Source organism: Loxodonta africana, chromosome 13 (assembly GCF_030014295.1).
Source record: "Loxodonta africana isolate mLoxAfr1 chromosome 13, mLoxAfr1.hap2, whole genome shotgun sequence".
NCBI lineage: Eukaryota > Metazoa > Chordata > Mammalia > Proboscidea > Elephantidae > Loxodonta > Loxodonta africana.
In genome coordinates, this window is record NC_087354.1 from 24,842,234 (window position 1) to 24,857,067 (window position 14,834).

At 42.7% G+C, this 14,834-nt stretch overlaps 1 protein-coding gene across 2 annotated transcripts in view; it reads right to left on the reverse strand.

Annotated features, from left to right (window-relative positions):
* Positions 1–14,834, reverse strand: part of SV2B (synaptic vesicle glycoprotein 2B) — a 76,139-nt gene that overhangs the window by 35,815 nt on the left and 25,490 nt on the right. For both annotated transcript variants that reach the window (XM_023553049.2, XM_003413901.4), the window contains exons 2-3: positions 6,927–7,107; positions 6,374–6,525 (exon numbers count right to left, since the gene is read on the reverse strand). In XM_023553049.2, the coding sequence (XP_023408817.1) occupies positions 6,374–6,525; positions 6,927–7,107 (333 nt within the window). The remainder of the gene's footprint in view (positions 1–6,373; positions 6,526–6,926; positions 7,108–14,834) is intronic.

A 14,834-nucleotide genomic window follows, 5' to 3' on the forward strand; every position in this document is an offset into this window, starting at 1 on the left:
CAGGTAATGATCCCTCCACAGACTCACTGTGTGTGAAAGCTCCAGGCAACCAACAATAATTCACCCGTTCTGAGGGTGGATCATTTAAAAATAGCTTCATGACATTTAGTGTCAGAGATATTGAAATAAGATAAAGATGAGCAAAAGAATGGCTTAAAAAAAAAATGCCGAGGGTATAAAATAGTCTGATTTCTTAGGCCACTCAAAGTACCTCTGAAGACAATTTCAAGTCTTTCTAAAAAAGACCAAATGTGTGTGTGTGTGTGTGTGTGCATGTGTATGTGTGTGTATGTGTGTGTATGTGTCTGCTGTGTGTGTGTGCATTGATTTCTAAAGTTTAGAAGGTAATAATCCTCTAGATGTAAAATTTCTATTTCATTTACTTAAAAAACAGAATACTTAAAAATATACTATTTAGTTTACTTAAAAATTACAACAACAACAAATACACTGGCAAACTGTAGTGGTGGGCAGGGTTTATGTTTGACTTCTCCATTACTCCCTGTCACAGTTACCTAATGCAGTCCAAACAGAAAAACACCACAAGTGGGTGGCTTTAAAGAACAGATCTTTTTTTCCTCACAGTTCAGGAAGCTGCTGTTGTTAGTTGCCGTTCAGTAGGTCTTGATTTGTGGCAACAGAGCAAAATGTTGCCCAGTTCTACAGCATCTCCACAGTCGTTGCTACGCTCAAGACCACTGTTGCAGCCACTGTGTATTCTGAGTGCCTTCCAGACTGGGGGCTCGTCTTCCAGCTCTACATCAAGCAATGGTCTGTTGGGATTCATAAGGTTGTCATCAGTTAATTTTTAGAAGTAGATCATCAGGGCTTTCTTCCTACTCGGTCTTAGTCTGGAAACTCTGCTGAAACCTGTCCACCGTGGATGACCCTGCTGGTATTTGAAATACCAATGTTATAGCTTCCAGCATCACAGCAACAGACAAGCCACCACAGTATGACAAACTGACAGATGGGTGGTGGTCAGCTGGCTATAAATCTGAATTCAGGGCATGGCTGTAGGAGCAGTCCTTCTTTGTCTATCTCAGCTTCTAGTAACTGCAGCAATCCTCAGAGTTCCTGGGCTTGTAGAAACATCTGCTGTATGTGTCTGTCTTTATATGGCATCTTCCCCTGTGTGCCTCTTCGTCTATTCTACTCTTTTTATAATTCAGAGGTGATTAGGTTTAGGACCCACCCTGCTCTGGTATGGTCTTATTAACATAACAAAAGAAAAACCCTACTTCCAAACAGGATCACATGTACAGGTACAGGAGTCAGGACTTTGATACATATTTTGGGGGAACACAATTCAGTCTGTAACACTCACCCTCTGTGGTTCAACGTGTTCTACTTGCAATGGACTCCTTACCAATATCTGCTGTTTCTGTAGATATTGCCTACTCTATCTGCACAATTAAAAGACTAGGCAGCTGGGAAAATCAGCAGGACTGTGGCCACTTTAACACACTTGGCCCCAGCAACAGAACAGGCACTTCATCCAACACACTCAATCAGAGTCAAATCACTTTTCTTCAAATCACAGTGTGGCTTCTTCTCTTCCTCATCTTGCTGGGTTTTTCTTTTCGTTTTAATTTAAAAGCCTTTCCTTTCTCCTGGGAGTAACAGTAGAAAAAGGCAAGATAAAACCATAGCAATGTTTACACATTCTCAACTCATATCCACAAATTACTCTGGGGTAATTAGAAGTCAAGCTGATCAAAACTGCATCACAATCAACTCGGGTGGAGAACCAAAAAGGGCCACAGCAGGCGCATTTACAAAGGCTTACACTCTGCCTGGAAATTTTTTGTTCTTTATGATAATATGTATAAATGATCTGAAATCCATTATTCCCTCATGCTTCTGTGGTTTTTATGGTGATTTCAGTCATCTGCACTTATCATATTTACTAGGCAGATCGTTGGGGCCTTAAATTAAATAAAATTAAACAGTGAAGTGGTTCCAAATATTTGGAACCATATTAATTTGGAAGCAGGGATTATTCCACTCTCTGATCTTTCAGCTTGCCCTACTTTTCTCCATCAGGATTTCACAACAGCTGGTGGTGCTGACTATAATCAAAATTAATCTTCCATTATATATTCATTTCTTCTGGGCCGTGCCCATGAGTTCCCAGGAAAACATTCTGAGTTTTGTAATTTCCTCTCTCAATGAGTCAGTCACCCAAATTCCTGGTGCTAAGACTTACCATCATTGCATTCCCACAAAAGAAATTCAATGGGTTACACAAGCCGTACGCAAACATCAGTCTCTTTCCTACAGTCACTTCTTGTGTTGGCCCCTCTTAGTGGAGGGATGTTAGAGGATTACTGTCTTAGGCATATTGAGAAGTAGCATCAAATATCTGCTTCTCTCTGAACAAAACATCTGGCCGTGGTAAAATGAGGCTTAAAATAAATAATCACTCTTGTTACACTGTGATTTTAGTCTACTGTATTTGTAGGAAGAGTTTCCTCCTAGCTAAAGCCTGTTTTGATTCAGCATGATCATCCAAGAGGCTTCTATTTTAAAGTGCAGTAGAACCTGCGAAAGCTGGAATCTGTGTAAGGTGGAAATCTATCAGAGAAGGAAAACTCAAGTATTTTCCACTAAAACGAGCAACAGAAGTGTTAAGACTGCACCCTGTCTAAGGTAGAAAACGTGTGAGATCCAGGTAAGCAGGGCAGTCCCATCGAGTTCCAGCTCTCACAGGTTTCACTGTGTAATGTAAAATTCACAGATATCACACGGGCATAAAATGGCAAAACGTCTTGTCCATTTGGGATAAAATACACAATTCCCTCTGTCCACCAGCAGGGATCAGCTAGCAGCTGTGGGCGCCCCCCACCCCCCCGCCTTAGGCATCTCGTGGAATCTTTTCGTTTTAAATAATATTTTTGTGTGTTTTTAGTGAAATTTTACACAGTAAATTAGGTTCCCATTTGACAATTTCTATACAAATCGTTCAGTAAATCTCATGGAATCTTGATCAGCATGCTCCCAACCTGAATTCTTTGAGATTTCTTAGCAACCAGACACCTAGACATTACCGTGTGTGTGTGTGAGCGTGCACGTAAAGTGAGAAAAGCATGCAGTTTAAAGTGATTATTATGGGCTGCCTGTCCAACCTCACAAGACCCCTCCCACCCTTCCTCTCCACTGTCTTCCTTTCCTAGTGCCGCTGTAACACAAATACCACAAGTAGGTGGCTATGTTCTCACAGTTCTGGAGCCTGAAAGTCCAAATCAGGGTCTCAGCTGCGTTAATTCCTTCCTTGTCGGTAGCCCCAGGCTCTTTGCCTTGTTGAGGGCCATCACATGGCATCTGTCCTGCCCTATGTGTGTGTCTATATCTATCTTGGTCTTTTTATAACTCAGAAGTGATTGGGTTTAGGACCTGCCTTACACTGACATGACCTCATTAACATAAAAAATAAAAACCCTATTTCCATACAGGATCACATCCACAGTTACAAGGGCCAGAAATTCAACATATATATTGGGGGGACACAGTTCAATTCCCAACACCCACTATGTTGCAGACATGTGGTTTGGGTGGGACTAACCCCACTCCCTGTTCCAGGAAGGACGTGCTATCCTCTAGGGTATAGTGATTGGTTGAGGTAGACACAACCTGAGCTGATCTAATCAAAAGGAGACCAAAGACCTTTGTGTACTGCCTTGGTGTGAGGTGTATGTTTCCAAGGTATCTGCAAAAAGGAGGCCTGCAATCGCTAATGCTGCCAGGAGGGAAGCTAGTCCAAGTGTCAGAATCATCTTGAAAATGTTCTCAACACTCCCCTTTGCATCTCAGGAATTACCAAACTTTAGGGCTGGTATGAATGGCTACATTCTACACTTTACAGGTGAAAAAATGAAGGCTGAGCAAGGTGGAGTGACTCATCCCGAGTCGCACAGCACCACTGTCTTGGCTCAGCATTTATTCAGGTTTTATTTGTCCCCCTGCAAAAGCTTTTCAGTCACTCAACTTAAATTTGGAAATAGTTTCTTAGCATCAACATGGTCGGACCAGTTATAAGAGGAAGTGATATTATATCAAAAAGTGTGTGTTGGTGGGCAGGAAAAAGGCAATTTCTCAAAACCATATAACCAAAGGCACAATATACAAGATAATCAAAGTGTGAGTTTGGGTGAAGGATAGAGTGCACAGCCTGTTATCAGGAGTAATGCAATTTTGTCTCTAAAATTGTGAAGAACTGCCTATAGTGACAGAATTATCTGGAAAACTCTTCATTTCACTATTCCTGCTCCTATTTCTTCTCCATTTCAGATACAAAATCCAGCGAGTTCTCAAATACTAGATATGACAAAGACTACATGTTGTTCCCAAACTCATTTCCTCTGTTTTCTAGGCACATAGCTAGATTCCTTTTCCCAGCATTCTTTGCAGTAAGGTGTGGGCAACGGATGTGAGCAGAGATGATGTGCTCGACTTCCTGGCTTACCCATTAAACCACCATGAATAACTACCATGCTCTTTCCCCAAACCAGAGACCTTATAAGGCACAGGTTGCAGATGGCAGAATTATATGATAGAAGGAGTCTGAGTCCCTGAAATACTTCTGGAACAGAGCTACCTGCAGATCAGAAACACCGTCTGGGCCTTACATGAGGGAGAAACTTCTCTGTTAAGCCACTGAGAGTTCAGGGTTCATTAGTCTATCAGGGTGATATACTCAGCATCATCTTAACTAATACAGTAGGTATTGTCTAGACCAAAGTTTCTTTTTATAAAGATATACATGGAGTCCCTATTAGCTCAGAACACACACCACGGAGGCTCAGGTTTAAAACAAGGACACCAAAGAAGTGAACTGGCAGAGAAGTATTGATTAGCTTCCAACCAGTCGCTGTCAAGTCAACTGTGAATCATGGATCCCATGTGTGTCAGAGTCTAACCGCGCTTCACAAGGTTTTAAGTGGCTGATTCTTCAGGAGTAGATCTGCAGGTCTTTCTGTCAAAATATCACTGAGTGGACTCGAACCACTAACCTTTTGGTTAGCAGCTGATTGGGTTAACCATCTGCACACCTTGGGACGTCTGGTTAGCTTCAGGAGTCCAGATGTCTGCTCCACCCTTTTGGACTGGCTGCTCTGTGACTGCAGGGTTCTAACTGATGGCAAGGCCCAGCCCCATAATCCCTAGTTAACCCATGCTTCAGTTTTCACACAAATTGATTTTGCAGGATGCTGATATTATTACCTAGTGTACTCAGAAGGCATAATCAAATTCAAAACTCTTGCCTTCTCCCTACTTTATTACTGACAAAACCAATAGTGAGAGTTAATGTTGCGAGGTCCCTGTCCAGAGAATCCAGTGTTCACAATTACCCAGGATAATAAAATTGTCCTGGCTGAAACCGTGACCTTTCTGTAAGAGTATCTTGCCTGGTACACATCTGCAGCCCAACAAGAGGGATGGAAGGCACTAGAGTGGAATGTGGGCTGTACCAGAGGGGGAGTCAGGATTCTAGTCTCCCCCACTACCTGCCAGCCATGTGACTTTGGGCAAGTCACCAACTGCTCTTGGCTTCTGTTACTTCTTCATTAAAATGTGGCTACCAAAATCTAATTTGCTGGGGGAAGGAGGGCTGGAGAAGACAATGGTTGAAATCTTTTCAGTTAAAAGAAAAGAAAGAAGAAAGAATGAGAAGATGGATGTTGTTGTCGTTGTGCGCCCTTTCCAACTCATAGGGACCCCACGTGACAGAATAGGACTGCCCTATGGGGTTTTCTAGGCTGTATTCTTTACGGGAGCAGATGGCCAGGTATTCCTCCCGAGGAGCCGCTGGTTGGGGTCAAACCACCAACCTTTCCGTTAGTAGCTGACTGCTTAACCGTTGCACCACCAAGGCTATAAAAAATAAAACCATTGCCATCAAGTCGATTCCAACTCATAGCGACCCTATAGGACAGAACAGAACCGACCCATAGGGTTCCCAAGGCTGTAAATCTTCACAGAAGCAGACCGGTACATCTTTCTCCCATGCAGTGGCTGGTGGGTGTGAACCACTGACCTTTTGGCTAGCAGCCAAGTGCTTAACCACTTACACCACCAGGGCTCCTTACCAGGGCTATCCCAAAAAGAGGGTGGAAAAGAGGGAAGGAGGGAAGGAGGGAAGGAGGGAGGTTCCAAGGGTAGGAGGACAAACTGATTGCATTGTTTCCAGAAAGACATGTGTATTGAAATGAGTGATGTGTCTGCCATGTTAGAAGTTCTTTAGAAAGATCAAGGTCACATACAGGAACTGCATGTGAGTATGGGGAATAAGGCTGAGAACAGGAAGGCTTGTTTGGATGCAGGTACCATAGAAACAAGGCCCCCTGGGCCACTTTAAGGCCAGTGCACTCACCGTAGTGTGGAATAATGCTCCAGGCCATCACAGATGCATAGATGCCCCCAGTCATCCAGAAGATGCCCAGCCAACTGAGGTGCTCTCCTCGCTTCTCCCGAGACAAGAACTCAGAAAAATAGGCAAAGACAATGGGCAGAGCACCTCCAATGCTGCAACGGAAAATGCCAGAAAGAAAGAATCAAGCCATACAGGAAAAATGGTGATAGCAGAAACAAAGTTGCCTTATACTCCACCCTTAGGCTCCCTGGTGAAATAACCCAATGAATTTGGGAGGCTCCAAGCATGAGCTTTCATTAAGAAGCCATGCCTCTTTAACCAGTCAAGATTGCTAAGCAAAGATGGAGCAGCCAGGCAGTTCCTCACTGCATGTGGGAAAAAGTCTCAGGCAATTTTCGCCATACTTTACAATCTGAGGTTTAACTTCATTGTATTTTTGAAAGTTGACAAAAAACTGAGTACAAGGTTTCTGGAGGCACCATTCAGAACTATACTGTTGGAATGGATGGACCATTGGTCTAAGAGTGCCCAGGCATGCTATCTGATTACCTACCCTATTCCGGAGATGAGTCGGCAGAAGACGAAGGCTCCATACCCCTGCACGAAGGAGGAGAGGGAGGCAAAAGAGGCATTGATGGCCAGAGACATGCTGAGAGCCCTCTTCCTGCCCAATTTATCAGCAAGGCCCCCCAGGACAAAGGCCCCGGCCATCATTCCTAGGTAGACTATCAGCCCTGGGAGGAAGAGAGAGAAAGTCAGAAATTAGAAACCATCCGATGTCTTAGAAATCCAACACCCATTTTTACCCATCCTAAAAATTCAGTGTCAGAGACATAAAGGTGAAGTGGGACAAGATGCATGTGGCAAATTAGAAGTGCTATTCAAATGTGACTTTTTAAAACTGTTATTCCAAAAAATAGCCTCACCAGGTTTACCCAGATTTACACATACTAAAATACTTCAGTTGTAACCGGGGTGATGTACCCTTCTTAAATATTATGCTTTTAGATGCACAGGCAAAGAAAATGTCGTAATTTTATTTTCAAGTAAGAAAATATATTTATGCTACAAAAGTTCTCGTATGAGGGGCTATGTGAGAATTTCCAGGAGAAAAGCCTGGAAAAAGGGCACGGGGAGCATTGGGAAGGGAGAAAATGGAGCACGTCAAAAGCAGTGATTACCAACACAAGAAACCATCTGTTGCTATTGAGTTGAATTCAACTCATGGCGACCCCATGTGTGTCAGAGTAGAACTGTGCTCCGGTTTTCAGTGGCTGATTTTTCAAAAGTAGGTCACCAGGCATTTCTTTCAAGGTGCCTCTTGGTGGACTGGATCCTCCAGCCCTGTGATTAGCAGCCAAGCCCATTAACCATTTGTACCCCACAGGACCGATATTTTATTAACAACCCAAGAAGGACTTTTTCCAAGCCTCTAAAAGGACTGTGGAAGAAAATAGCAATGAGCTGTCCTTTCTTAAACACATGTGACTACTACTTGCTTTATAATAGAATCAGTTCACTTAAGTATCATGATAATGGGTGGTTTTAGCTACACTTAATGGTGTTATAATGAAAGTCAGAACACTCCTAGAGTTGACAAAATCCCCAGAAGCATATGGATAACTCTTTTCTACTAAATATTTGATTCCGACTCATAGCGACCCTCTAGGACAAAGTAGAATCGCCCCATAGGGCTTCCAAGGAGCAGCTGGTGGATTTGAACTGCCACCCTTCTGGTCAGCAGCCTGAGCTCTTAACCACTGTTTCACAGTGCTGACTAATTCCCATCCATTGTGCTAAGTGGGGTCACTATGAGTCAGAATCAACTCGACGGCAGTGAGTTTGGTTTTAGTTTGGTGCTAAGTGAACTACATACATATTTTTTTTATTACTGTTGTTGTTATGGATTGAATCATGTCCCCCAAAACAGGTGTTGGAATCCCAACCCCTATGCCTGTGGAAAGGAGTCCTGGTGGCACAATGATTAAGCACTCAGCTGCCAACTGAAAGGTCAGTGAGTCAAACCTACTGGCAGCTCCACGAGAGAAAAGACCTGGTGATCTGGTCCCATAAAGATTACAGCTTAGATAACCATATGGGGCAGTCCTACTCTTACATAGGGTTGCAATGAGATGGAATCAACTGGATGACGCACAACAACATGCCTGTGGATATGATCCTGTTTGGAAATAGGATTTTTTTTTATATTAATGAGATCATATCAGTGTAGAATGTGTCCTAAACCTAATTACTTCTGGGTTTAAGGAGTAGCATAGACCCACAGACAAGGGAACACAGATGGAGGAAAGTAGATGCCATGTGAAGATCGCCAAGGAACCGAGGAATGCTGGAAGAGAAAAGGGTCTTACCCCAGAGCCGGCAGAAAGAGAGCCTTCCCCTAGAGCTGGTGCCCTGAATTCAGACTTCTAGCCTCCTGAACTGTGAGAAAATAAATTTCTATTCTTTAAAGCCACCAAAAAACCCAGTGCCGTTGAGTCAATTGCGACTCATAGCGACCCAAAAGGACAGATTAAAACTGCCCCATAGAGTTTCCAAGGAGCACCTGGCGGATTTGAACTGCCAACCCTTTGGTTCACAGCCGTCCACTTAACCACTACACCACCAGGGTTTCCTTAAAGCCACCCTCTTGTGGTATTTCTGTTACAGCAGCAGTAGGTAACTAAGACAATTGTGGCAAGTACATACATAAAAAACATTTGCCATTTCAACATTTTTACATGTAAGATTTAGTAGCATTAATTACATTCTTCATCCTGTGCGGCCATCAACACTATCCATTTCCAAATTTTTCCATCACTTTTAACAGATACTCAATGCCCACGAAGCAATGGCCCCCTCTTTCTCTCTCTCCCCCACCACTGGCAAACACTAATAAACTATGGTCTCTATACATTTACCTATTTTAGATATTTCATATAGGTGGTTGTTGTTACTTACTATTAAATTGGCTCCAATACATGTACATGTAAAACAGAACTCACATGAATGTGTAACGGAATGACAAGTTTCCCCAGTCCTGCGCCATCTTTTCTTCTTCCAGCACTGTGTCAGACAACATTCTGTGCTGATCCATAGAGCTTTCATTGGCTAATTTTCAGAAGTAGTTCACCAGCCCTTTCTTCCTAGTCTGTCTTAATCTGGAGGCTCCACTGAAACCTGCCCACCATGAGTGACTCTGCTGGTATTTGAAATACCAGTGGCATAGCTTCCAGCATCACAGCAACACACAATCTACCACAGTATGACAAACTGACAGACAGGTAGTGGCATATAAGTGGGATCATAAAATAGTTGTCATTTTGCGACTGACTTATTTCACTAAGTGTAGAGTTTTTAAGGTTCGTCCATGTTGTAGTATGTATCAGGACTTTAGTTTTCATTATTTTAATATGTCTTTAGTAAACTTATGAAGTATTCTCTGCAGATCTTTCATAATGAGAAAATATCTAATACAAATGATGGAAATCTCCTTTGCCCAGCCTTAACTGTAAATAAAACAATGAACACAAATCATCTTTCACAGAAAGGAAGCCTCTCAGGCACCTGCAGATGCTTTATTTATGCAGATACGTGCTGGGAAGGACCAACCTAATGCAAAGCGCTCCAATTAGCTGATTAATTACGTTGAAGTTAGGTCCCAGTTTGCTCTATGACAGGAAAAGAAAGAATAACTTTTGTGTTATCCTACTATGACCTTGAGTCATAGTAGGATAACACAAAAGTATATCCCACCTGAATTTAGAGACCATCTCAAGAATAGATTTGACGCATTGAACACTAGTGACCGAAGACGAGACGAGTTGTGGAATGACATCAAGGACATCAGCCATGAAGAAAGCAAGAGGTCATTGAAAAGACAGGAAAGAAAGAAAAGACCAAGATGGATGTCAGAGGAGACTCTGCAGCTTGCTCTTGAGCATCGAGCAGCTAAAGCAAAAGGAAGAATTGATGAAGTAAATGAACTGAAGATTTCAAAGGGCCTCGCAAGAAGGCAATGGATTTTTAATGGCTCGAGAAGACGAAGTATTATAATGACGTGAGCAAAGTGCTGGAGGTGGAAAACCAAAAGGGAAGAACACGCTCCGCGTTTCTCAAGCTGAAAGAACTGAAGAAAAAATTCAAGCCTCCAGCTGCAATAGTGAAGGATTCCATGGGGAAAATATTAAACAATGCAGGAAGCATCAAAAGAAGATGGAAGGAATACAGAGTCATTATACCAAAAAGAATTAGCCCATATTCAACCATTTCAAGAGGTGGCATATGATCAGGAACCGATGATACTGAAGGAAGAAGTCCAAGCTGCTCTGAAGGCATTGGCGAAAAACAAGGCTCCAGGAAATAATGGAATATCAATTGAGATGTTTCAACAAACAGGTACAGCACTGGAGGTGCTCACTCATCTATGCCAAAAAATATGGAAGACAGCTTCCTGGGCAACTGACTGGAAGAGATCCATATTTATGCCTATTCCCAAGAAAGGTGATCCAACTGAATGTGGAAATTATAGAACAATATCATTAATATCACACGCAAGCAAAATTTTGCTAAAGATCATTCAAAAATGGCTGTAGCAGCATATGGACGGGGAACTGCCAGAAAATCAGGCTGGTTTCAGAAGAGGACGTGGAACCAGGGATATCACTGCTGATGTCAGATGGATCCTGGCTGAAAGCAGAGAATACTAGAAGGATGTTTACCTGTGTTTTATTGACTATGCAAAGGCATTTGACTGTGTGGATCATAACAAACTATGGTTAACACTGCAAAGGATGGGAATTCCAGAACACTTAATTGTGCTTATGAGGAACCTTTACATAGATCAAGAGGCAGTTGTTGGGGCAGAACAAGGGGACACTGATTGGTTTAAAGTAAGGAAAGGTGTGCGTCAGGGTTGTATTCTTTCACCATACCTATTTAATCTGTATGCTGAACAAATAACACGAGAAGCTGGACTATATGAAGAAGAACAGGGCATCAGGATAGGAGGAAGACTCATTAACAACCTGCATTACGCAGATGACACAACCTTCCTTGCTGAAAGTGAAAAGGACTTGAAGCACTTACTAATGAAGATCAAAGACCACAGCCTTCAGCATGGATTACACCTCAACATAAAGAAAACAAAAATCTTCACAACTGGAACAATGAGCAACATCATGATAAACGGAGAAAAGATTGAAGTTGTCAAGGATTTCATTTTACTTGGATCCACTATCAACAGCCATGGAAGCAGTAGTCAAGAAATCAAAAGACTCATTGCATTGGGTAAATCTGCTGCAAAGGACCTCTTCAAAGTGTTGGAAAGCAAAGATGTCACCCTGAAGACTAAGGTGTGCCTGACCCAGGCCATGGTATTTTCAATCACATCATATGCATGTGAAAGCTGGACAATGAATAACGAAGACCGAAGAAGAGTTGACACCTTTGAATTGTGGTTTTGGCGAAAAATATTGAATATACCATATGGACTGCCAAAAGAACGAACAAATCTGTCTTGGAAGAAGTGCAGCCAGAATGCTCCTTAGAGGCAAGGGTGGCAAGACTGCATCTTACATACTTTGGACATGTTGTCAGGAGGGATCACTCCCTGGAGAAGGACATCATGCTTGGCAGGGTACAGGGTCAGCAGAAAAGAGGAAGACCCTCAACGAGGTGGATTGACACAGTGGCTGCAACAATGAGCTCAAGCATAACAACGATTGTAAGGATGGCGCAGGACTGGGCAGTGTTTTGTTCTGTTGTGCGTGGGGTCACTATGAATCAGAACCAACTCGATGGCACCTAACAACAACAACATCCTACTATTTTCACTACCTAGATTTTCTTCACTCACCTGCACTGTAACTATTAACCTCTGTGTTGCTCAAAGTCATGAACTATGTTTTTTCCCCTTTTCGGGATACGGTGTTATTTATGAAATATGCCTATTACTCTCCCTTTCTATATGTATTCAACAAACACTTATTAAATGCCTATTATGAAGGAGGCAGCTTTCTAGCAACTAAGGATATACAGCAGGGAACAAACACATGAAAATCTCTGCCTATGGGAAACTACATTCTAGTTGGAGGATAGAGTCAATTTTTTTTAAGAAGTATAAAATATATACAGTAAGTTAGTTACCAATATGGGTTGTAAAAAAAAAACCCACTGGGATTCTGACTCATAGTTACCCTATAGGATAGAGGAGAACTGCCCCATAGGGTTTCCAAGAAGCACTTGGTGGATTTGTACTGCCAACCTTTTGGTTAGCAGCCGTAGGTCTTAACCACTACGCCACCACGGTTATAGATGAAAAAAAAATGCAGAGAGGAGAATGGGGAGCGCCAGGATGGGAGGTTACAATTTTAAATAAATGGTCCAGGAAAACCTCACTGACATGGAACGTTTGAACAAAGGTGGACTCATCCCAGACATAAAAAGTATTTTATCATCTGGTCAGTTTGAAAAGGGGAACTTCAGCCCTTCGGTCCATTTCTGTGCTCTACACCACAGCACAAGGTCCAATGTTCTAGACCATGGGTAAGCAAACTTCCTATAAAGGGTTGCATATTAAATATTTTCAGCTTTGCAGGACAGATGGCCTGTGTTGTGACTACTCAACTCTTCTGTTGTATCAAGAAAGCAGCCATAGACAACATGTAAATAAATGGGTGGGGTTGTGTCCTAAGAAAACTTTATTCACAAAACTAGGTAGGCTGGATTTGGCCTGTGAGCCATAGTTTGTGGACCTCTGGACTAGACTCAGGCTGAGATGGATTCCATGATGCCTTTAGTCTATAGTGGAGCCCACCATGCCTTCAGGGGCCTCCAGGGATGTCCTGGTAGGACTCTTGAGGTCTCTGGTAGACCTTCATATTACCATCGTCCAGCCCTGGTGTAAGCACGGCAATGAGCTCTCCTAAGATATTTTTTTTTTTTTTTATGTACTATAGCCACCTCCACACCTCAAAATACCTAAATCTATTTTACGCGATTCAACTGACCACCTGAAGCAACGCTTATAATCACTTTCCCCTATCAGTAATGGATGGTTGCCACAGGCTAAAGATCATTGTCACCAAACACGGCTGATCTATCTGAAGCACACACACCAGTATTCAATCCCACTCTTCTAAGTCAGAATTTCCAAAAGTAAGACTCAGACTCTAATTTTAACTGGTATACAAGGCCTCCCCCAGGTGATTCTTAGGTAGCCAGTCCACTACTGATCCATAGGTCATTGTTTAAAAGCAGCTGAACTGTTTAAAGGCAATATTTACTATGACTATCAGAATCTACAAAAGCTAGGGGGAGGAAATCACAAAATTGCTTTTTAGAAAAACACCTGGAATCGTTTATTCTTATTTATAACTTTTGATTTTGGTTTCATTACTGAGTGAGTTCCCCCTGGGATGAAATTAAAGCATTCAGGCTCCGTGCCTTTTTCTAGCATATCCACGTTGGTAGTGGTTAAGTGCTACAGCTTCTAACCAAAAGGTCGGCAGTTTGAATCTGCCAGGCGCTCCTTGGAAGCTCTCCAGGCAGTTCTACTCTGTCCTATAGGGTCACTATGAGTCAGAATCGACTCGACGGCAGTGGGTTGGGTTTGGATTCATGTTGGTATGAATTGCTTGAAAAAACATCTTTTGCCTAATTCCTTCCCTCCAGCTTTGCAGAATGTTATAAATCTCCTTAGAGTTGAGCAGAGTAGGCAGTTTCCTCCTGACTCTGTTCAGTCCTGCTCCTTGAGTCAAGAAAGTAGACACTTGCTGAACCTGTGCTCCTCCCGGCCCTGAGCTTTCTCTGGATACTTGGAAGACACACAGAAAAGGGAAATGGTGAGGATCAGGATCCATGAAGATTCCTGGTTCTCCTTATTTCACCAATTTCCCAACCCACAGATCAGAACACGTATTGAACAGTTTTCCACTGTTAGATCACTGACACTGGAGAAAATGAGTTAAGATTGTGAAAACTCATTCAATAGTATGCATCATACTATATTGTAATAATGTATGGGTTGATTATTCCTTCCAGACTATGAGTTTATCTGCCTGATCCAGCCCTGTCCAGCAAGGGTTTCAACATCTGTTCCCTGCAGACTTAGCCTTGCCAGGTTGTGAGCCATGGTGAGTACTGCCTCACAGGACTGCCTTAGCCATCCATGAGAGTACCTTAAAGCCATCTTCTGCACCTATGTTCCGTCTCCACCAAGAATGAATTTGGTCAGGATGCCTGGGTAAGCCTCAGGCTGCAACCTCCCTATTACTCTCATATGATAAGGCAAGTCTACATGACTGGCCTTGTGTCTGGTCCCAGGATCCTCATCCCCATGCTAATTTCCTGTCAGATCTGATACCCCAACCAACTGTAAAACTCTTGTCCAACCAGGCCCTCCCCAGGAAGGAAGTGGGTTCTCCCTCCTATGACTTGACAACCCATCTAATACCATGACCAT